The sequence below is a fragment of the Rhinatrema bivittatum genome, chromosome 3 (genome assembly GCF_901001135.1).
Source record: "Rhinatrema bivittatum chromosome 3, aRhiBiv1.1, whole genome shotgun sequence".
In the NCBI taxonomy this organism is placed as follows: domain Eukaryota; kingdom Metazoa; phylum Chordata; class Amphibia; order Gymnophiona; family Rhinatrematidae; genus Rhinatrema; species Rhinatrema bivittatum.
Window position 1 is genome coordinate 177,516,402 of NC_042617.1, and position 18,469 is coordinate 177,534,870.

At 43.8% G+C, this 18,469-nt stretch overlaps 1 protein-coding gene across 3 annotated transcripts in view; it reads left to right on the top strand.

The window, feature by feature from the left end:
- Positions 1-18,469, top strand: part of AKT3 (AKT serine/threonine kinase 3) — a 1,010,799-nt gene that overhangs the window by 28,004 nt on the left and 964,326 nt on the right. For all 3 annotated transcript variants that reach the window (XM_029593967.1, XM_029593963.1, XM_029593964.1), the window contains exon 2: positions 16,334-16,481. In XM_029593967.1, the coding sequence (XP_029449827.1) occupies positions 16,436-16,481 (46 nt within the window). In that variant the 5' untranslated portion in view covers positions 16,334-16,435. The remainder of the gene's footprint in view (positions 1-16,333; positions 16,482-18,469) is intronic.

The window sequence follows — 18,469 nt, forward strand, 5'->3', positions numbered from 1 at the left end:
GCCTCCTTATCAAATGATACTAACCACGGATGCCTCCTGGAAAGGTTGGGGAGCACACCTAACCCACCTAAAAACTCAGGGTTTTTATGGTCCCCAGAGGAATCGAAACCACATAAATCTACTCAAACTGCGAGCAATCTGGAAAGCACTTCAAACCTTCTCCACTCAATTGGTGGGGAAACGGATCATAATTTATACGGACAACCAAGTAGCCATGTTCTACATAAACAAAGAAGGCGGGTCCGGTTCATGGCCTCTTTTGTCGAGAAGCCCTTCGCATACTTCACTGGGCAGAGACGATGGATGTGTCTCTCCAGGCTACCTACCTGCCAGGACTGGACAACACCACAGCGGACCGCCCTCAGCAGAATCTTCCATCCCCACGAATGGATGCTCAGTCGGACAGTGGCTGCAGATCTCTTTCACGAATGGGGCTTTCCCATTCTCGACCTATTTGCGACAGAAGACAATCGACAAGTTCTCCGCTTTTCTCCATCTATCCCAGCAAACTTCGTTACGCTCCGGATGCATTTCTCATCCCATGGACAGAGGGCCTGCTATACGCTTACCCTCCCATTCCTCTTATTTAAAAAACAATTTAAAAATGTATTCAAGATGTAGCAGACATGATTCTAATAGCCCCGACGTGGCCAAGACAATCATGGCATGCCTATCTTCTTCTTCTGTCCATAGCCTCCCCCATTCCTCTGGGAAACGATGCAGACCTACTGACACAGGAGGTAGGCAATCTTCTCCACCCGCTGTATCGCTCCCTCCACCTGACGGCGTGGAGATTGAACAGCAAGTATTAAGTCACCTTGCACTCCCAGATCACACAGAGGATGTTCTTATTTCTTCCAGAAAGTCTTCCACTAGACTTAATTATAAAGGGAAATGGCACCGTTACTCGCAGTGGTGTACTCATAGGAAACTTAACCCTTTCTTGTCAGAGGTTACAGAGATTCTTCACTACCTACAGCACCTCTAACAGTCTGGTCTCGCTCTGTCGTCTGTTCGAGTTCATATCAGTGCGATTGCCACATTCCATCACACTGACAACGGGGTTCCAATTTCGCCCACCCTTTTATCTACATGTGTGGACTGTTGCACTTACGACCACCATTGCTAAAGCCTCCAGTCCCTTGGGACTTGAACGCCATTCTAGAGCAATTAATGCTCTCTCTGTTCGAACCACTGGACACTTCCCACATCAAATACCTGACCTGGAAAACAGTATTCCTTGTGGTGGTTACATGAGCACGCAGAGTCAGTGAATTGAAAGCCTTGGTGCACTATCCTCCATACCTAGAGTTCTTTCATGACAAAGTCAACCTTCGTCCTCATCCGACATTCTTACCCTAGGTAGTATCAGCGTTCCACTTGAATCAAACAATTACCCTACCAATTTTCAAACCAAAGCCACATCTACATGACAGGGATCGTCAATTGCATTCACTGGATTGTAAACGGGCTCTAGCTTACTACAAACAGAGAATGGACTCCCAGACTAGACCTTCTCAGCTTTTCCTGTCCTTTAGTCCAAATTCTCCAGGACAACCAGTTTCCAAAAGAACAATTGCTAGCTGGTTGTCCCAATGCATCCAGTTTTGCTACACCAAGCGTTCCATTAAGTTGGATAGTAAACCTAAAGCGCATCAAATTAGAGCCACGGCTGCATCGGTGGCCCACCTCAGAAAAGTACCTCTCTTGGACATTTGCAAAGCAGCAACGTGGTCTTCCTTACACACATTCACGTTGCACTATTGCCTACAACAGTCCACTTCCGATGCTGCACTAGGTTCCGCAGTCTTGTCAAACCTCCACCACTGATAAGACTGCCTACAACCATAGGGATGGCTGTCCTGAACGTTCTTACAAGCACTAGCAAGACGCCATCCATAGCTTGGGACTCCCATACAACATGGCTAAATCAGCCATGGGGGGGGAAAAAGCAAGTTTACTTACTGTAAACGGTGTTTCCTTAGATAGATGATTTAGCCATGCGTTCCCACTCTCCTCCCTAGACAGTCACAAAAAAAAATAAATACGGAAAAAGCGAAGACTTTTTCTACTACGTTCTATCTTGGCTACAAAGAGACTGAGGTGGAGATGGCTGATTCGCGTGGGAACACACCGCGCAGCTGTACAGAGTTCAAGCTCTGTGACTCACTGAGGGAAGCTCCGCCTACGAGGGTTGCGACGCGCTCCCATACAGCATGGCTAAATCATCTGCTATCTACAGAAACACCGTTTATGGTAAGCAAACTTGCTTTTACAATAGGCCTAATGCCTTATGAGTTCCAAGTGTCTTTTTGGGTTTTTTTTTTTTTTTTTTTTGCTGGGTTTTCTGGTTGGCACCACAGCACTGCATGTAGCCAGATCCCGCTCCTGTTTCGTACTTAGAAGAATTTCACTACCAATACTATACGTCTTTCTTAGGTTTTTGCATCCTAAATGCATTGCTCAGCATTTTATAGCATTAAATCTTAGCTGCGTCTCTAGATCCTTTCATATGTTTTATACTCCTTTCTGGCTGTCTACCCTGTTGCAGATTTTGGTATTCTCAGCAAAAAGACAAACCTTTCCTGACAATTCTTCCGCTATGTTGCTCTTGAAAATGTTGAAAATAACCGGTCCCAGGACTGATCCTTGAGGAATACCACCAATATCTCCATTTACCACTACTCTTTGTTGCCTCTCACTCAGCCAGTTTCTAACCTAGCCAGTCAGTTTAGGTACAATACCAGGGGCACTCAATTTACCGTAATTATAAGTCGTCTGTGCAGAACCATGTCAAAGGCCTTGCTGAAATCCAAATACTCTGAGGCCAATATTCAATAGGCCGTTTAGAGGACAAGTTATCCAGTTAAAGTTAGCCGGATAACTTGTCCAGTATAGTCAACAGGGATAAACATCCTTGTTGAATATACTTGTTTAAAATTATTCAGTGTACTAAACACAACCAAACCCTCACACCGCTATTGAAACTGTCTGTCAATGAACACCAGAAGAAACCTAATTCCCTTTCAGGAAAAACCAGTCACTATAAATGTACTCAAAACATTAACCTTCATAGTGACTGTTTGTATTTTCCTGAAAGGGAATTAGGTTTCTTTTAAAATAATTCAGTTACATATAGCTGGATACCTTAAATCCTAACTGGCTATTGATTTGAATATGGCCGGTTAGGCCTAAAGTTATTCAGCCTTGTGTGGCTGGATATTTTATTACTTACCTGAATATCTTTAGAGATATCCGGGTAAGTAGTATATCTTAATAACCTGAATTATTTCCCCGAGAAGTTTCTTAAGATGTTCTGGATCTGTAAATAAATAATTTTTCTCCTCTAATTTTGACAGCACATCTACACGGGTATTTCAGTAGAAAATAACCACCCTTATCAATCATCTCTTTCTTTAAAGCCAAAAAAATGTTTTCTACGCAGCTGAGTGCTCCTGGCTAGGTCTGGATAAATAGTTGGGCTTTAACTTGCACCTCTTTCTTTCAGTAACAGTTGTTGTTGGTATATGTAATATTGTTTAAATTGCTTATGATACAATGCTTCTCTAAATTTTTGCATTATATATGGAGCTGGATTTAAGGGATTTCCTTAAATAGTTTATATTACTAAATTTGATTTTAAGTACATATTGTATGTATTTATATACGAAAGCTCTTTAATTGCTAAAGGCAAGAGAATTCTTGTAATTTTGTTTAAAATTCAATTAAAAAAAAAACACAACTTTTTTTTTTTATCTTAGAAAAACAAAAACAAGTTGCGAGCCTCCCGGCCTGATGTCCACCTCCCACCACTACATGTATCTACCTCCTCTCCTTCCCTGAATATCCCTTAACTTGTCAATTTTAAAATTTCCGGCCTGGGCCTCCCCCCTTCCCCCATCCCCTCCAGCTAAAAAACATAAAATGCCCTGCCTCTGCCTCCCCCCCTGTCATCCCCTTCCATCACCCCTGGCTCATACCCTCCTATCCATCCCTTGCTTCCAATAGTGGACGTGGACCACTTCTAGCGTAACTTAGGCTATTATCTGCACAATGCTGTAATATCACTGGAAGTGTACTGTTTAGTGTAAAAGTACGCTGGAAATTTTAAGTGTTATGTAGGTAATAGCTTAAGTAATGCTAGAAGCGGCCAGGATCACTGTTCTCAGCCATCCCGGCAGAGGGTCCACGGACCACTTTTGGGAGGTAACTGGTTGGTTGGTGGGAGGGTATCATCCAGGGGTGGGAGAGGGGGGATGACTGGAGGGAAGCAAAGGAGGGACTTTTTTTTTTTTTTTTTTTTTTTAGCTGGGAGGAGGAAGGGGGATGCCCAGGCCAACAGTGGCTGTCTTGGGAAATTTTTAATTGCCAAGTTGTCAAACACTGGGGGGGCTAGATACGGCTCTGAAGCAGGCCTAAAGTTTTCCAGCTAACCTAGCCGAATATCCATTACATCTGGCTAGGTTAGCTGGATAATTCAACCCCTCCCCAGAATGCCCTCAAAAACGCCCCCTTTTTTATCCATCTAAATCAGGGATTCCCAACCTTTCAGGGAACCCTTTTCAGCTTCAAAAAGGTTCATGGACCCCCACACGTTTCTCTTTAATTATTGCATAACAAAAGAAATAATGATGTGCATTCCAGAATCATTCATAATGTATAACATTTTTATCTAAACTGAATACAGGGGGAGGGCAATTTTCAAAGCTATTCAAAAATTGCCCTCATAAATGAAGGTTTGAGCTGTTCTACTTTCCAGTCCAGCTGCAATGGGGAAAAAGGAAGCAAGTTCAAAATAGTTCCAGGTTGGCAACTTGATAGGCCCTAGCAGAAAATCAGCCCTGATACCTGCAGACCTGCAATCTAACTTTCAAAGGGAAACTGCTCATCAAGTTACCTTTTGAAAACAGGCTGGCAGGGGAGAGCTGGTACTTTTTTGTTCTTGTGTACTTTTCATCTGCTTTGAAGCAGGTGCAGAGTACATGTATGAGGACTTCATAATTAAATCCTTGCATGCACTTTTCCACCCCTTACCTAGTCCTGGTTCGTTATTCCCTCGCAGATAAAAATATGTATGCTGTTCACAGTGTAGCTACTTTTACTCTCAGTAGTGGAAAATAGCAATTTTCAAAAGGGCCTTTTTACATGGGTAAACAAGTGTTTGTGTTTAACCAGTAAAATGTTTTGAAACTTACCCTCCCTGGAAATTGATTCCCTTTTAATCTGCTTTTCTTTTAAACTTTATTATTTTCTTGTATGATTCTTATAAACACATATAAACTATGATAGTCACAAAATAATTTAGATTTTAGAAAAACTAAAACAATAGCCTTCTTTTCAAAGGGAAGAAGGCTTATGATATCTTTATATTTTATATTTTTATTATTTTTTATTATTTTATATATATATTTTCCAAAATTGATTACTGCAACTCTCTGTTACTTGGGCTCCTAGCTATCTCCCTAAAACCTCTACAAATGCTCCAAAATGCCACTGCCAGGATTTTAACCAAAGCAAAAAAAAGGGACCACATAACTCCAATCTTACAAAATCTCCATTGGCTCCTTATAAAATATAGGATCCTCTTCAAAACCCTCTCATCCATCCATAAATCTATTTACAAAGCCACACACCTTGACCTCAGGATCCCATTCAATCTACATTCATCCTGCCGTCCATTGAGATCAGCGCAAAAAGGCTCTCTAAAAACCCCTCCACTCAAAATTTCGTCTAACAAAAGAGCCTTATCCACAGCAGGTCCTATCCTCTGGAACTCTCTACCATCTGATCTTAGGCTTGAACAATGCCCCATCACATTAAAAAAAAGACTTAAACTTGGCTTTTCACCCAAGCCTACGCCTGAGCTGATTTCACAATACCCTCCCACCTGGACAATTTCATTTCATACCATTTTATTCAATAATACCAGAATTAATTGCAAATCCATCTTGTTAAGTTTCAAATACTAGATACTTGACTAATTGCCTCTCTATAAGATTACTGTTATTTATTTGTTGTCTTAATATGTATTATTTAACTCAATTTTTCTCCAAGTTCATTTTCCTGTTCTATGTAAGACTCATATGTTAAGTCATCCTAATGTTATATGTAAACTGAAGTGATTTGTAACATTGTTACCAGAACCTCGGTATATAAAAAATGTTAAATAAATAAATAAATAACTATCTCATATGTCTGTGTGTCCCCCTAAATAAGTTCTGTGTTTGTCACGTCCACACTTGGCTGTTGTCTTATCCTCCCTCCTCTTTGATCTCTGGTCGTCTTTCCCTTTTTCCCTCCTGGAGCATGGTAGTCCTCTATCCCTTTCCCTTTCTCACTTTCTCTGTATAGCATGATTCCTGGGTCCTCTACTTGTCTCCCCTGATAGGCTGCCTTCCACTTTCATTCCCCTTAGCCATGTCAGTCATGGATTCCTGTCTCCCTCTTTATCCTCCATTTCGTCCTTCATTCCTGCCTCGTTTCTTCTCTCGTCTACCCTAATACTGTTAACTTCAATTTCTTCTTTTCTTCCTTTGAGCCATTCTACTCACTTTTTGGTGGAGGTCTCCCCTCCTTGTTCTATTAGGACGGTGGTAGAGCACGTGGCACTAGTGGGAAATGTTTCTCACCACTGTGATACCCAGCTTTTCCTCTGCTTTCCTCAGTGTGCAGCAGAGGCTGCAAAGGTTCCTACAGCTGCACTCAGACCTTCTCTTCCCCATTTTTTATGAATCTAGAAGATTGCAGTTGGTCCCTTTCTTTCCTACCTCTGGTAAACATGCGGTAGTGCGATTTGAGGCTTCTAATGGCTGCAAACAGCCCTGTCCCTCCTCCTCCCGATCTATAGCAATGCGAGGTGAAGTTTCTGGGCCATAAAAGGCCACACTCTCACTCTCCTGGCCTGTGGCTGCAGCTCAACTAATCACAGGTAGCAGGAGTACACTCTTCCCTGTACATACCAGGATCATTCCAGACGGTGGGTTATGTTCCATGTCCAGCAGATGGAGTCAGAACACAAAATTCCCAGGGGAGGACCCATATAACCACGCCTCCCCCTGTAACAGCTCTCAGTAACGTTCTGACTCCAGCAGATGTGAGCAGGGGACTTGTGGTCCCCAGCTTGTTAGCTTAGGGCTACCTCCTCAGGGGGATCAAGTTAAAAAAAAAAAAAAAAAAAAAAAAAAAAAAAGGAAGTTTTAAATTTACAGTTTAGGTCACTTTGCTAAGGCTCCTCTTACAGCAGGGGGAGAGCTCTCCGCTGGTGCTGGCTCATCGCTCTCTAGCCTGGTGACTTGCTGACAGGCTGTTGCCTGTTTTCTTTCTTTCTTTTCTCATTTTCCTCACTGAGGGCTCAGTTGGGGTAAGTGTATTTTTGTTTCATCTTCTTTTTCAGCAGAAGACTGCAATTTTTTGGACTCCGTTCGGCTCTCTGAGGTGAAAGTCGGTTGCGCCGGCCTCTCCCTCCTGACCCAGGTTTTCCCCCCTCCCTTTTGGGGAGCGACCGACGTCCCGATCTGCGGCCCCGCGAAGCACCATTCCCCGGGGTTGCCTGCTGTCGGGAGGGTAATTCCCTGTCAGTTCTTCTTTATGTCGGTGGGGGACCGTGGCAAGCGTCTGTTGCTGGGTCTGTGCTCATTTTAGGCGTGAGCCACCTGTAGAGCCTCCCCCCCTCTCTCTCTCCTTGCGGCGATGCAGTCCGCGGCGCCTTGTGAGGGCTCCGACAGGGCCGGATTATTTTCTGAAGAGGGTCTGTGCTCAGGCTGTTTCCCCGAGGGGGAATGTGCGCCAGCTACTAGCAAGGATGTTCGAGCTGCAGACTGCGTGGGAAGGAAGCGCCAGGCCCCGTTCCCTCTCAACGCGGGAACGGTGGCCATTTTGTTGCAAGATTCTGATGCCGCGCTTTGTGAGGAGGACACGGATAATCCGTTCCCCACTTCTAGGCCCGTTTTAGACCCTTACTCAGAGTCTAATCCTGGTAGGCAGAGGGGGGATCCCCCGGGGGGGGGTGACCCCTCAGGATGCCAGGCCTTTTCCCCTGAATTCATAGTCCTGATGCACAGGGCTTTTCTTCAGAGCAGAGACACGACCTTCGGGACCTGGGGACCCTCTGGGTGGGACCCTCCCTCAGGCTCGCCCCCCCTTTAGTAGGCGGGGGAGCGGGGACATCCCGTGGCCCTACCGGGACACCATCGTTAATACAGACTTCGGGGGAAGGACAATCCCAGGACCCTGATGTGGACAACCCCACCTTGGTGGCCCAGGTGGAGGGCGACGACCCTAGGGTCCTCCGCATCTTCCAAGTGGCGGAGTTAGAAGACCTCATTTCCTATATCCTCCAGGAAATGGATATTGATCCCCCTCCTGAACCGGTGGGGCCTGACCTGGCTCTCAAGAAGGGGGACCCCCTCCTAGCAGGACTGCGGCCTCTAGCCAAGTCTTTTCCCACTCATCACAAGATCTTGCAGTTGATCACTCGGGAATGGGATTCCCCGGAGGCCAACCTTAGGGTCGGTAGAGCCATGGAAAAATTGTATCCTCTGCCGGCTATTTTTTGGAAATTCTCAAAGTTCCCGCCGTAGATTCTGCGGTATCAGCAGTCACAAAGCATACCACTATTCCTGTCACTGGAGGGACGGCGTTGAAGGATATGCAGGATCGGAAGCTGGAGGTTTACCTCAAGCGTATCTTTGAGGTCTCGGCCTTAGGGATGCGGGCGGCTATCTGCAGTTCCCTCGCACAGCGAGCGGGTCTTCGGTGGGTGCAGCAGCTTCTCACCTCTCAGTCCTTACCAGACGTTGAGGCTCACCAGGCGGACAGACTGGAAGCCGTGGTTGCCTATGGAGCGGATGCTTTATATGATCTTTTAAGGGTCCTAGCCCGAACCATGGTGGCGGCGGTCTCTGCGCGTCGGCTCCTTTGGCTTCGCAATTGGTCGGCTGATGCCTCTTCCAAGACTCGTTTGGGGTCCCTTCCTTTTAAGGGTAGGTATCTTTTTGGTGAAGACTTGGATCAGATCATCAAGTCCCTTAATGAGAACGCGGTGCACAAGTTGCCCGAAGATCGACCCCGTTCGTCAAGATCATATAATTACTCCAGAAACCTTTATCGTAACCAGCGGAGAGCGCGTCCTCAGAGTCAGCAGCCACCTCGGGCTCCCTCTTCTCGTTCGCACTCCTGGAACCGGCCCTTTCGTGGGCGCCGCCAGGGTAAGGAAGCGCAGGGTGCTGGTACATCCGCTAAATCTACCCAATGATGCCAAACGGACCCGCGAGGTGGTCCCTCGACTGGGGGGTCGCCTTGCTCTCTTCTACGAAGAGTGGGTCCAAATCACGTCGGATCAATGGGTTCTGGATATTCTAAGACGCGGTTACGCTTTGGATTTTGTTTGCGCTCCTCGGGACCGGTTCCTGTTTTCCCCTTGCGGGTCCTTAATCAAACAGGGAGCCGTGCGGCAGACCCTCGATCGTCTCCTTCAATTGGGGGCCATAGTGCCGGTGCCAGCCGCCGAACTGGGCCGGGGGCATTATTCAATCTACTTTGTGGTTCCCAAGAAGGAAGGTACTTTTCGTCCTATCCTGGACCTCAAGCAGGTCAACCGGTCCCTCAGAGTCCCTCGTTTCCGCATGGAGACACTCCGTTCAGTGTTAGCGGCAGTTCATCCGGGAGAATTCTTGTCTTCGTTGGATCTCATGGAGGCGTATCTCCACATACCAATTTGTCAAGCTCATCAGCGTTACCTACGCTTCAAAATTTTGAGTCAATACTTCCAATTTCGCGCTCTTCCCTTTGGCCTGGCCACAGCTCCACGGGTTTTCACGAAGATCATGGTGGTAGTGGCGGCAACCTTGCGCAAGGAAGGCATCCTTGTGCATCCTTACCTAGACGATTGGCTCATCCGTGCGAAGTCACGTGTGCAGTGTATCCTCGCAGTCGACAGAGTGGTACAACTTCTCCAATCTCTGGGATGGATTGTCAACTTCACCAAGAGCAGCCTGGTCCCGTCCCAGTCGTTGGATTTTCTGAGAGCTCACTTCGACACCAAGAATGCCAGGGGTTTTTCTGCATCTGGACAGAGCTCATTCTCTGCGTCAGCAGATTCAAGGATTTATGGCACTCGAGACGCCCACTGCCTGGGACTACCTGCAGGTACTGGGGACCATGGCCTCTATCATCGATCTGGTTCCTTGGCCATTTGCGCATCTGAGGCTTCTGCAGAGATCCCTACTCTCCCGGTGGCAGCAGGTGTCGAGATTTCCAGGCAATCCTTCCGATTCCGAGAGGAACCTTCATCAGTCTCCATTGGTGGCTGGAACCGCGGCACCTAGCTCAGGGGGTGTTGCTGGAGGTCCCGGATTGGGTGATTATCACCACGGACGCCAGCCTCACAGGCTGGGGAGCGGTCTGTCGGGACAGCTCAATCCAGGGTCGATGGACGGAGGAACAGTCGAAGTGGCCCATCAACCGCTTGGAGACCAGGGCGGTCCGTCTGGCGTTACAGGGTTTCTTCCCCATAGTACGCCATCAAGCAGTCAGGGTGCTATCGGACAATGCGACTACAGTGGCGTACATCAATCGCAAGGGAGGCACGAGAAGTCGGTTGGTCTCTCTGGAAACCGACAAATTGATGGAGTGGGCAGAGCTTCACCTCCAACGACTAGCGGCCTCGCATATAGCGGGAGTGGACAACGTACAGGCGGACTTTCTCAGCCGACAAAACTTGGATCCCGGAGAGTGGGAGCTCTCGCAGCAGGCGATGCGGATAATAATACGGCGATGGGGGACACCGTACGTAGACCTAATGGCAACCACCGGAAATGCAAAGGCCGCCCGCTTCTTCAGCCGCAGGCGGGAGCGCGGCGCTGAGGGCGTGGACGCGCTGGTCCTGCCCTGGCCGCACCACTGTCTCCTATATGTTTTCCCACTGTGGCCCCTCGTGGGCAAGGTCATCTGCAGGATAGAGGCACACCAAGGGCCGGTGATCCTTGTGGCGCCAGAGTGGCTCCGACGACCGTGGTTCGCGGATCTGCGCAATTTGACGGTGGAGGGTCCCCTTCGTCTCTGTCAGCTGCCACGTCTTCTACGCCAGGGACCAATATTTTTCAAGGAGGCAGATCGCTTCTGTTTTGCGGCCTGGCTTTTGAGAGGCGTCAGTTGAGGAGGCACAGTTATCCGGAGCCGGTTATTTCAACGCTACTGAAAGCACGTAAGATGTCCACCTCTGTTACCTATGTTCGAGTCTGGAAGGTCTTTGAGGATTGGTATGGAGCGAATGACATTCTTCCCATGCAGGCATCAGTGCCACAAGTCCTTTCCTTCTTGCAGGCAGGTTTGGATTTGGGTCTTGCTTACAATTCTCTTCGGGTTCAGGTGGCGGCCTTGGGGGCTTTTCTTCGCAGTGGAAATAAGGAGTTTCTGTCCTCGCATCCGGACGTCTCCCGTTTCCTTAAAGGAGTGAAACACTTGAAGCCTCCGATTCGCCCACCTTGTCCGTCTTGGAATCTGAATCTGGTGCTCAGAGTCCTCTGTGGTTCGCCGTTTGAACCTCTAAGCTCGGCTACCATCAAGGATGTCACTCTCAAGACCATTTTTCTCGTGGCAATCAGTTCAGCAAGATGTATTTCTGAGCTGCAGGCCCTATCCTGTCGTGAACCATACCTTCGTTTCATGCCTGAAGAGGTTTTGCTGAGGACGGTTCCTTCTTTTCTCCCTAAAGTGGTTTCGGCATTCCACCTCAACCAATCGGTGGAATTACCATCTTTTGCCTCTTCTGAGTCTGGAGACCTGCGTAGACTGGATGTACGGCGGTCTCTGATATGCTATCTGGAGGTGACTAATGATTTTCGGCTCTCCGATCATCTGTTTATCCTCTGGTCCGGACCCCGGAAGGGTTGCATGGCCTCCAAACAATCTATAGCGCGGTGGTTGAAGGGAGCGATCATAGTGGCGTACCTTGGCGTAGGTAAGTCCCCTCCGCTGGTTGTCAAGGCTCATTCTCTTCGAGCCCAGGCGACATCTTGGGCGGAGAGCTCCTCCGTCTCCACTCAGGAGATTTGCAGGGTGGCCACCTGGAAGTCGATCCATACTTTTGCGAGACATTATCGCCTGGACGTCGGTGCTCCGTCGGGCGGTCAGCTTGGAGACAAGGTAATATGAGCAGGGCTGTCTGCGGCCCACCCGTGATGGGAAAGCTTTTGTACATCCCACCGTCTGGAATGATCCTGGTATGTACAGGGAAAAGAAAATTATTCCTTACCTGCTAATTTTCGTTCCTGTAATACCATGGATCATTCCAGACACCCTCCCTTGGTTTGGGGGTTTGCTTGTGGGACATCCTGCCTACCTGTCTTAATAATCTTTTACTCTGTATTTCGAATACTGCGCGTCTTTTTTTTATTCACGCACTGCTGTTCGCAAGTTCACTGTTCAGAATTTAGTTGCTGTTTATTTGGACAGTGGTTATTTCAATTCCTTCTTTGATTACTTGATCCCTCTGTTTTTAGTCTCTCTCTTTTGGGCTTTGTTAGTCTAGTTACTGAGAGCTGTTACAGGGGAGGCGTGGTTATATGGGTCCTCCCCTGGGAATTTTGTGTTCTGACTCCATCTGCTGGACATGGAACATAACCCACCGTCTGGAATGATCCATGGTATTACAGGAACGAAAATTAGCAGGTAAGGAATAATTTTCTTATTTCTCTCCCTAGCTAAACTTTCTTGCATCCCTTCTGGAGAACCCCTTGGGATGGTTTTGCGGACCCCAGATTGGGAACCTCTGGTCTAAAATATAGCCAGATAAATACTTATCTGGCTATAATTTAGACAGATAAGTGGCTCTATATGCCACATTTGTCATGTAGACGGATAACTTTTGCGTATGGACCTCATTATGTCTAGCACTTTCCCTTGATCACACGTTCTGGTCACCCAATCAAAGAAATTGATCAGATTCATGTGACAGAATTTACCTCTAGTAAAACCATGCTGCTTCAGATCTTGTAATCCAATGGAGTGCAGAAACTTAATTATTCTCTGTTTTAGCAGCAATTCCATTAATTTAAACACCACAGAGATTAGACTGACCAGCCTATAGTTCCCACCCTTCTCCTTCCACTTTTATGAATAGGAACCACATCTGCCACTCTCCAGTCCTCTGGAATTATTCACGACTCTTAAAGAAGCATTGAAAAGGTCAGTCAGTTATGCTGCCAGGACTTCTCTAAATTCCTTCAGTACTCTTGGATGTATCCCATCTGGCCCCATCGCCCTAATACTTCGTTTAGTTAGCTCATCACAAACTCAGTCTTCTGAAAATCTATTTACCCCACTTCTAATCTTATGTGTGTTTGTTTTATGTGGTCCTGCTCTAGGCCTTTCCACAGTGAACATCGAACAGAAATATTTGTTAAGCAATTTTGCTTTTCCTCATCACCCTCTACATATTCCTTCCCCTCATGTCTGAGTCTCATTATGCCACATTTGCACTTCTTTCTATCACTAACATATTTTTAAAAAAAGTATTGTGCCCCTGTCTTACCATATTTACTATTTTTCTTCCATTTAAAATTTTTGCATTCCTGACTACTTTCCCAGCTTTTCTTAGCTTTTTCAGATATTGCTACCTGACTTCCATTTTATGTGGTCTCTTGTAGTTTATGAATGCTAACCTTTTCACGTGTATCTTTTCAGCTACCTCTTTAGTGGCCTCTTTTCCATCCTTTCCTCTATTTACTTTCCTTACAAAAAGGTTAGTTGCCCTTATATTATCTCCTTTTGGTTTGCCCACTGCGCTTCTACTTCTCAAAATTTTTCCAACCAGCTTAACGATTCCTTGAAGTATTCCCCCATTTTAACAAAATTATTTTTTCTGAAGTTCAGGGTCCTTGTTTTTGAATGAACCTTCATTTCTTGTGCTCTAATACTGAACCATATCATCAGGTGATCACTGAATCCCACATTATCATCAATTACAACATCAGAGATACTGTTCCCATTGGTAAGCAACACATCTAGTATCACCCCCCTCCCATGTGGGTTCCGTTACCAGTTGACAGAACAGTTATCCTTGCAGAGAATACAGGATCTCCCTGCTTCTAGAAGAAACTGCAGCTTGGATGTCCTAATGAACATCCATCAGATTAAAATCCCCTCTTTAATAGCAATTTTGTGAATATCCTCTATTAAATCTTTATCTATTTCTTCTGTCTGTTTTGAAGGTCTATATATTATACCAAAATAAAGAGATGTTCCATTCCCTCTTTTCAAATTGACTCAGTGCTTTTTCTTATCTAGTAAACCCTGGAATTCTGTTGCCATGCCTTCCTACCTGTCTGTCCTTCCTGAATAGATTGTAGCCGGGTATAACTATATCCTGGTCATGGTTTCTGTGTACCAAGTATCTGTGATAGCCGCTCATTTAAAACAAACACATATAAGATTCGAAGTGAGGTAAACATCTGATTTTCAGAACAGTGTGTTCGTGAGGAGCTAACTACATTTAAAATAGATAAGGCAATGGGGCCAGATGGGAATTTAGAGATGCCCTGGCAGCTCTGCTAGCTGTCCTTTTCAATCCTTCTTTAGAGTCTAGAGTAATTCCAGAGGACTGGAAAAGGATGGATGTGGTACCTATTCATAAAATTTGGAGGAGGGTGGGAGCTACAGACCAGTTAGACTGATCTCTGTGGTAAGCAAACTAATGGAATCGCTGCTAAAATAGAGAATAATGCAATTTTTGGAATGGATTGCAAGATCCGAGGCAGTACCAGAGGTAAATCTTGTCAGATGACTTTGATCAATTTCTTTGAATGGGTGACCAAGAGAGTTGGATCAAGGAAAAGTGCTAGTTGTAGTGTACTTGGATTTCAGCATGGCCTCTGATACTGTGCTGCACAGAAGCCTTATAAATAAATTGTGCACCCTTGATATGGATCCTAGAGTGACTGGCTGAGTGGTAAGAGATAAAGGGTAGTGGTAAATTGTTTTCTTTGAGGAGGGGTTTGTTACTAGTGGTATGCCTCAGGAATCTGACCTTGGACTGGATCTTTTCAACATTTTTGTGAACGACATAATGGAAGGATTGTCGGAAAAGGTTTGTCTTTTTGCCGATGATACCAAAATCTCTAACCAGGTGGACACCAAGAAGAAGTGGAAAACATGGGGAGGGATCTAGCGAAGTTCAAGGAATGGTCTAAGATTTGGCAGCAAAGATTTAAAGCTTAAAAATTCAGATTAATACATTTAGGAAGCAAAAGCACAATTGAGATCAAATGTCGGTATATAAAAATAATAAATAATAATAAATAAGGGAATGGTACAGCATTGGAGGTGAAATTCTTCTAAGCACAAAGGAAGAATGGGATCGGGGGTAATTGTATCTGATCTTAAGATGGTCAAACCGGTGGTTAAAGCAACAGTAAAAGCCAGAATGATGCTTGGCTGCATAAAGAAAGGAATGGCCAACAGAAAAAGGGAGGTGGTATAGCCTGATGCCATGAGCCTTCATACACAACTACCCATGGACATTTCCCCTATTTTAGTAGACCTTTCCAAATATTTGCAACTAGAGTCCTGGGGCTGGGAGCCATGTACCCGAGCTGTGTTTGGAACCCTGTATCATGGAATCTAGACATGGCCACTACACTTCCTGCATGGAAGTGCACAGTACTTGCCACTGGGCTTGCCCTCTATTTAGCTTTTATAACGCCCTATTGAATGTTTTTTATGAAATTGTAATCCACTATAATTGAAAATACATTTTAATAGCAGTAATTGTCCATACAATTACTGCTATTAAAGTCCTTGGTAGAAAAAAGTCCCATAGCTTGGTAGAGCTATGGGACTTTTTTTGTACTTGTTACTTTTCACCATAATCTCTGGTGCAATATTGTACTGTATTCTGTATTTGCCTAGATGTTAAACAAACTGATGAATGGCAGTGAATTGTGAGTTATACAAGTTCTAAAATTTTGAGCCTGGGAAGCTCCTCAAGGGCAGCATGTGACTGGTCATGAGATACTATTTTTATGGATTCACATTCATATCTCTTGAGAAGTTATTCGGGTTAAACAAATGTTTTTTTTTTTTATGTAGTTTGAGTGACTGATGTCCTTAACAGTTTATTGTAATTTTGCTGCTATCACAAGACTGGACTTCCTTTATCAAGCAGTTCATTAATTAGATTCCCTGGAATGAAAAGTCATCTCTTTTTTTACCTTTTTCTTTTGCGAGGTCAGACAGTGGAAGCCTTGTACAAAGACTTTGTTTGTTATTGCTGTGTGAGTAGCAAGAAATAATTTTACTTTTTTTTTTTTTTTCTTTCTCTAATACTTCCTTCCAGGCTGAGTCACCAGTATAGCGTGGAAAGGTCAGAAACAGGGAAGAGACTACAAACCCAAAGCTACTAAGCTGCTGTGAGTTTGGGGCTCAGACTAGAGCCACCATGAGTGATGTTACCATTGTAAAAGAAGGCTGGGTTCAGAAGAGGGGTAAGTCCAATATGTGTGTCTTCCACAAATGTGGCGTGATGCCACTAATGGTACTGTATAATCAGGAGCTTCAAGGAAATAAATGTATTTGCCAGAAACTTAGATTATTCATTCAATAAAGCATGATTTCATTATTTGAATTATGTGGTTTGAATAGTTGACTGAACACTAAGGGCCATATTCTAAATGGCTTTTCCCCATTCTGTGCCTCTGTATAAATTAAAAAATTTTTTTTCTGTATATTCTGTGAATAGGCATTGGTGTCTTTTTTTTTTTTTTTTTTACTTTCTGAGAATTTCTTTTTGAGTTTGTTATGCAATATTAGAAAATTGTGCTTTACATTTTAACTTATTTTGTCAAATTCAAGCTTTAATCTTGGAAGTCTTACGTTGGGAACAATTCTTTGCCATGGATTACTGTTAAAATGAAACTGATAAGTTAGATAAACCATCATCAAATATTGCTTTGGTACATGACTTAATTTTCATCACTGGACTGTACAGTTTGCAAATAGTTTTGAAATATTTTTTAAATCTGTAGTGATTTGTCCAACATTCTTTTATTGAGCTAGCATATGTTATAGGTGCTCCATATTTGGATAGTATAGATTACTGGTCTATAATTTAATAAATATATGCATACACATTGTACTTAACACCAGTGTCTCAAAATTAGTAGAAAAATACTTTAATTTAGGAGAGTCCAATTTAAATATGGCAACAGTGCACTTTTCCAAATTTTACTTTTTTTTTTTATTTTATAGCCTATTCACATCTCCTATATTATGTATGGAATGTAGGTACTAATGAGAAAAGTGGGAAAGGAATACAGTAGATGCACTGCACAGTATGTAAATAACTAATACAGTATTTGTATATTGGTTATCTAGTAGTTACGATAAAGACTTTGATTACTTTATATTCCATTGCAATTGGAATGGATACTGTTTTGCAATTACAAATAAATGGCATATGCAGCTTAATTTGAAGTTTCATATGACTTTGGTATATTGAGATGTTTCACATTATACAAGATTACAAGGCAGAAGGGTTTTGCTGCTGATTAAATATCTGTAAAGATATTTTCTATTAGCTGTTTAAAATAACTTGAAAAAGAAGAGGGTCTTGTGCATGTGGATACTTAACTCCTGTATATAAGAGAGTATATAAAGGAATGAGGATGGGAAATGTTTTGCAACAACTCTTCTGTAACCTAAAGATGTACCTGGGAAGAACTTAAAACATTGTTCCTTAATCTTGCAGAAAGGAAAGAAAGAAAAATATATAAAACCTATTTTTGTAAATATTTTATTTGCTGTAAAAAAAAAAAGTCTACAAAACAGCAATAGGACTCATCAGCTTATAGACAAAGGAATGCTTGACATTTATTTAATATATGTAATATGGTCTCTTCTGACTGCTTTTAGCATGTATTATAAAATCATGCACTTATTTACAATTTCATACAAGTTTCATGTATGTTTTGCTAAGCATGCATTGCTTTTTATATATGCTCTGAAGTAAACAAATTCTATAAAAAAAAAAAATACATCATAAAACATTTATCTTAAAAGAATAAAATCTTCACAGGTGATCAGGTGTTGCACAGTCATTACATTCAGTATAATGAAGAAAAAGTTTCCACACTATTTATTTAAAGCTTTTTTTTTTTATATACAGGTATTAGTGTGAAACATCATATCGGTTTACATCATAACTGCAGATTGAAATTACATGGAACAGGGAAGGGGAGTAACAGGACTAATAGGTGACAGAGTAATTGATTACAGAATAGGCAGAGTGAAAAAAAAATGGTACAACTAATACACAATAAGTAATAATAATTACAGTAATAGTAAGAAATTGCAGTAATTACAGTAATAAACATGATTATATCGTTACATGGAACTGAGTTGGGTAAATTGCAGAAAGGGTAGTGGGATTACAGGGTAAAGGATTTGGGTAATAGGTCTTGATAGGTAGAGGGAT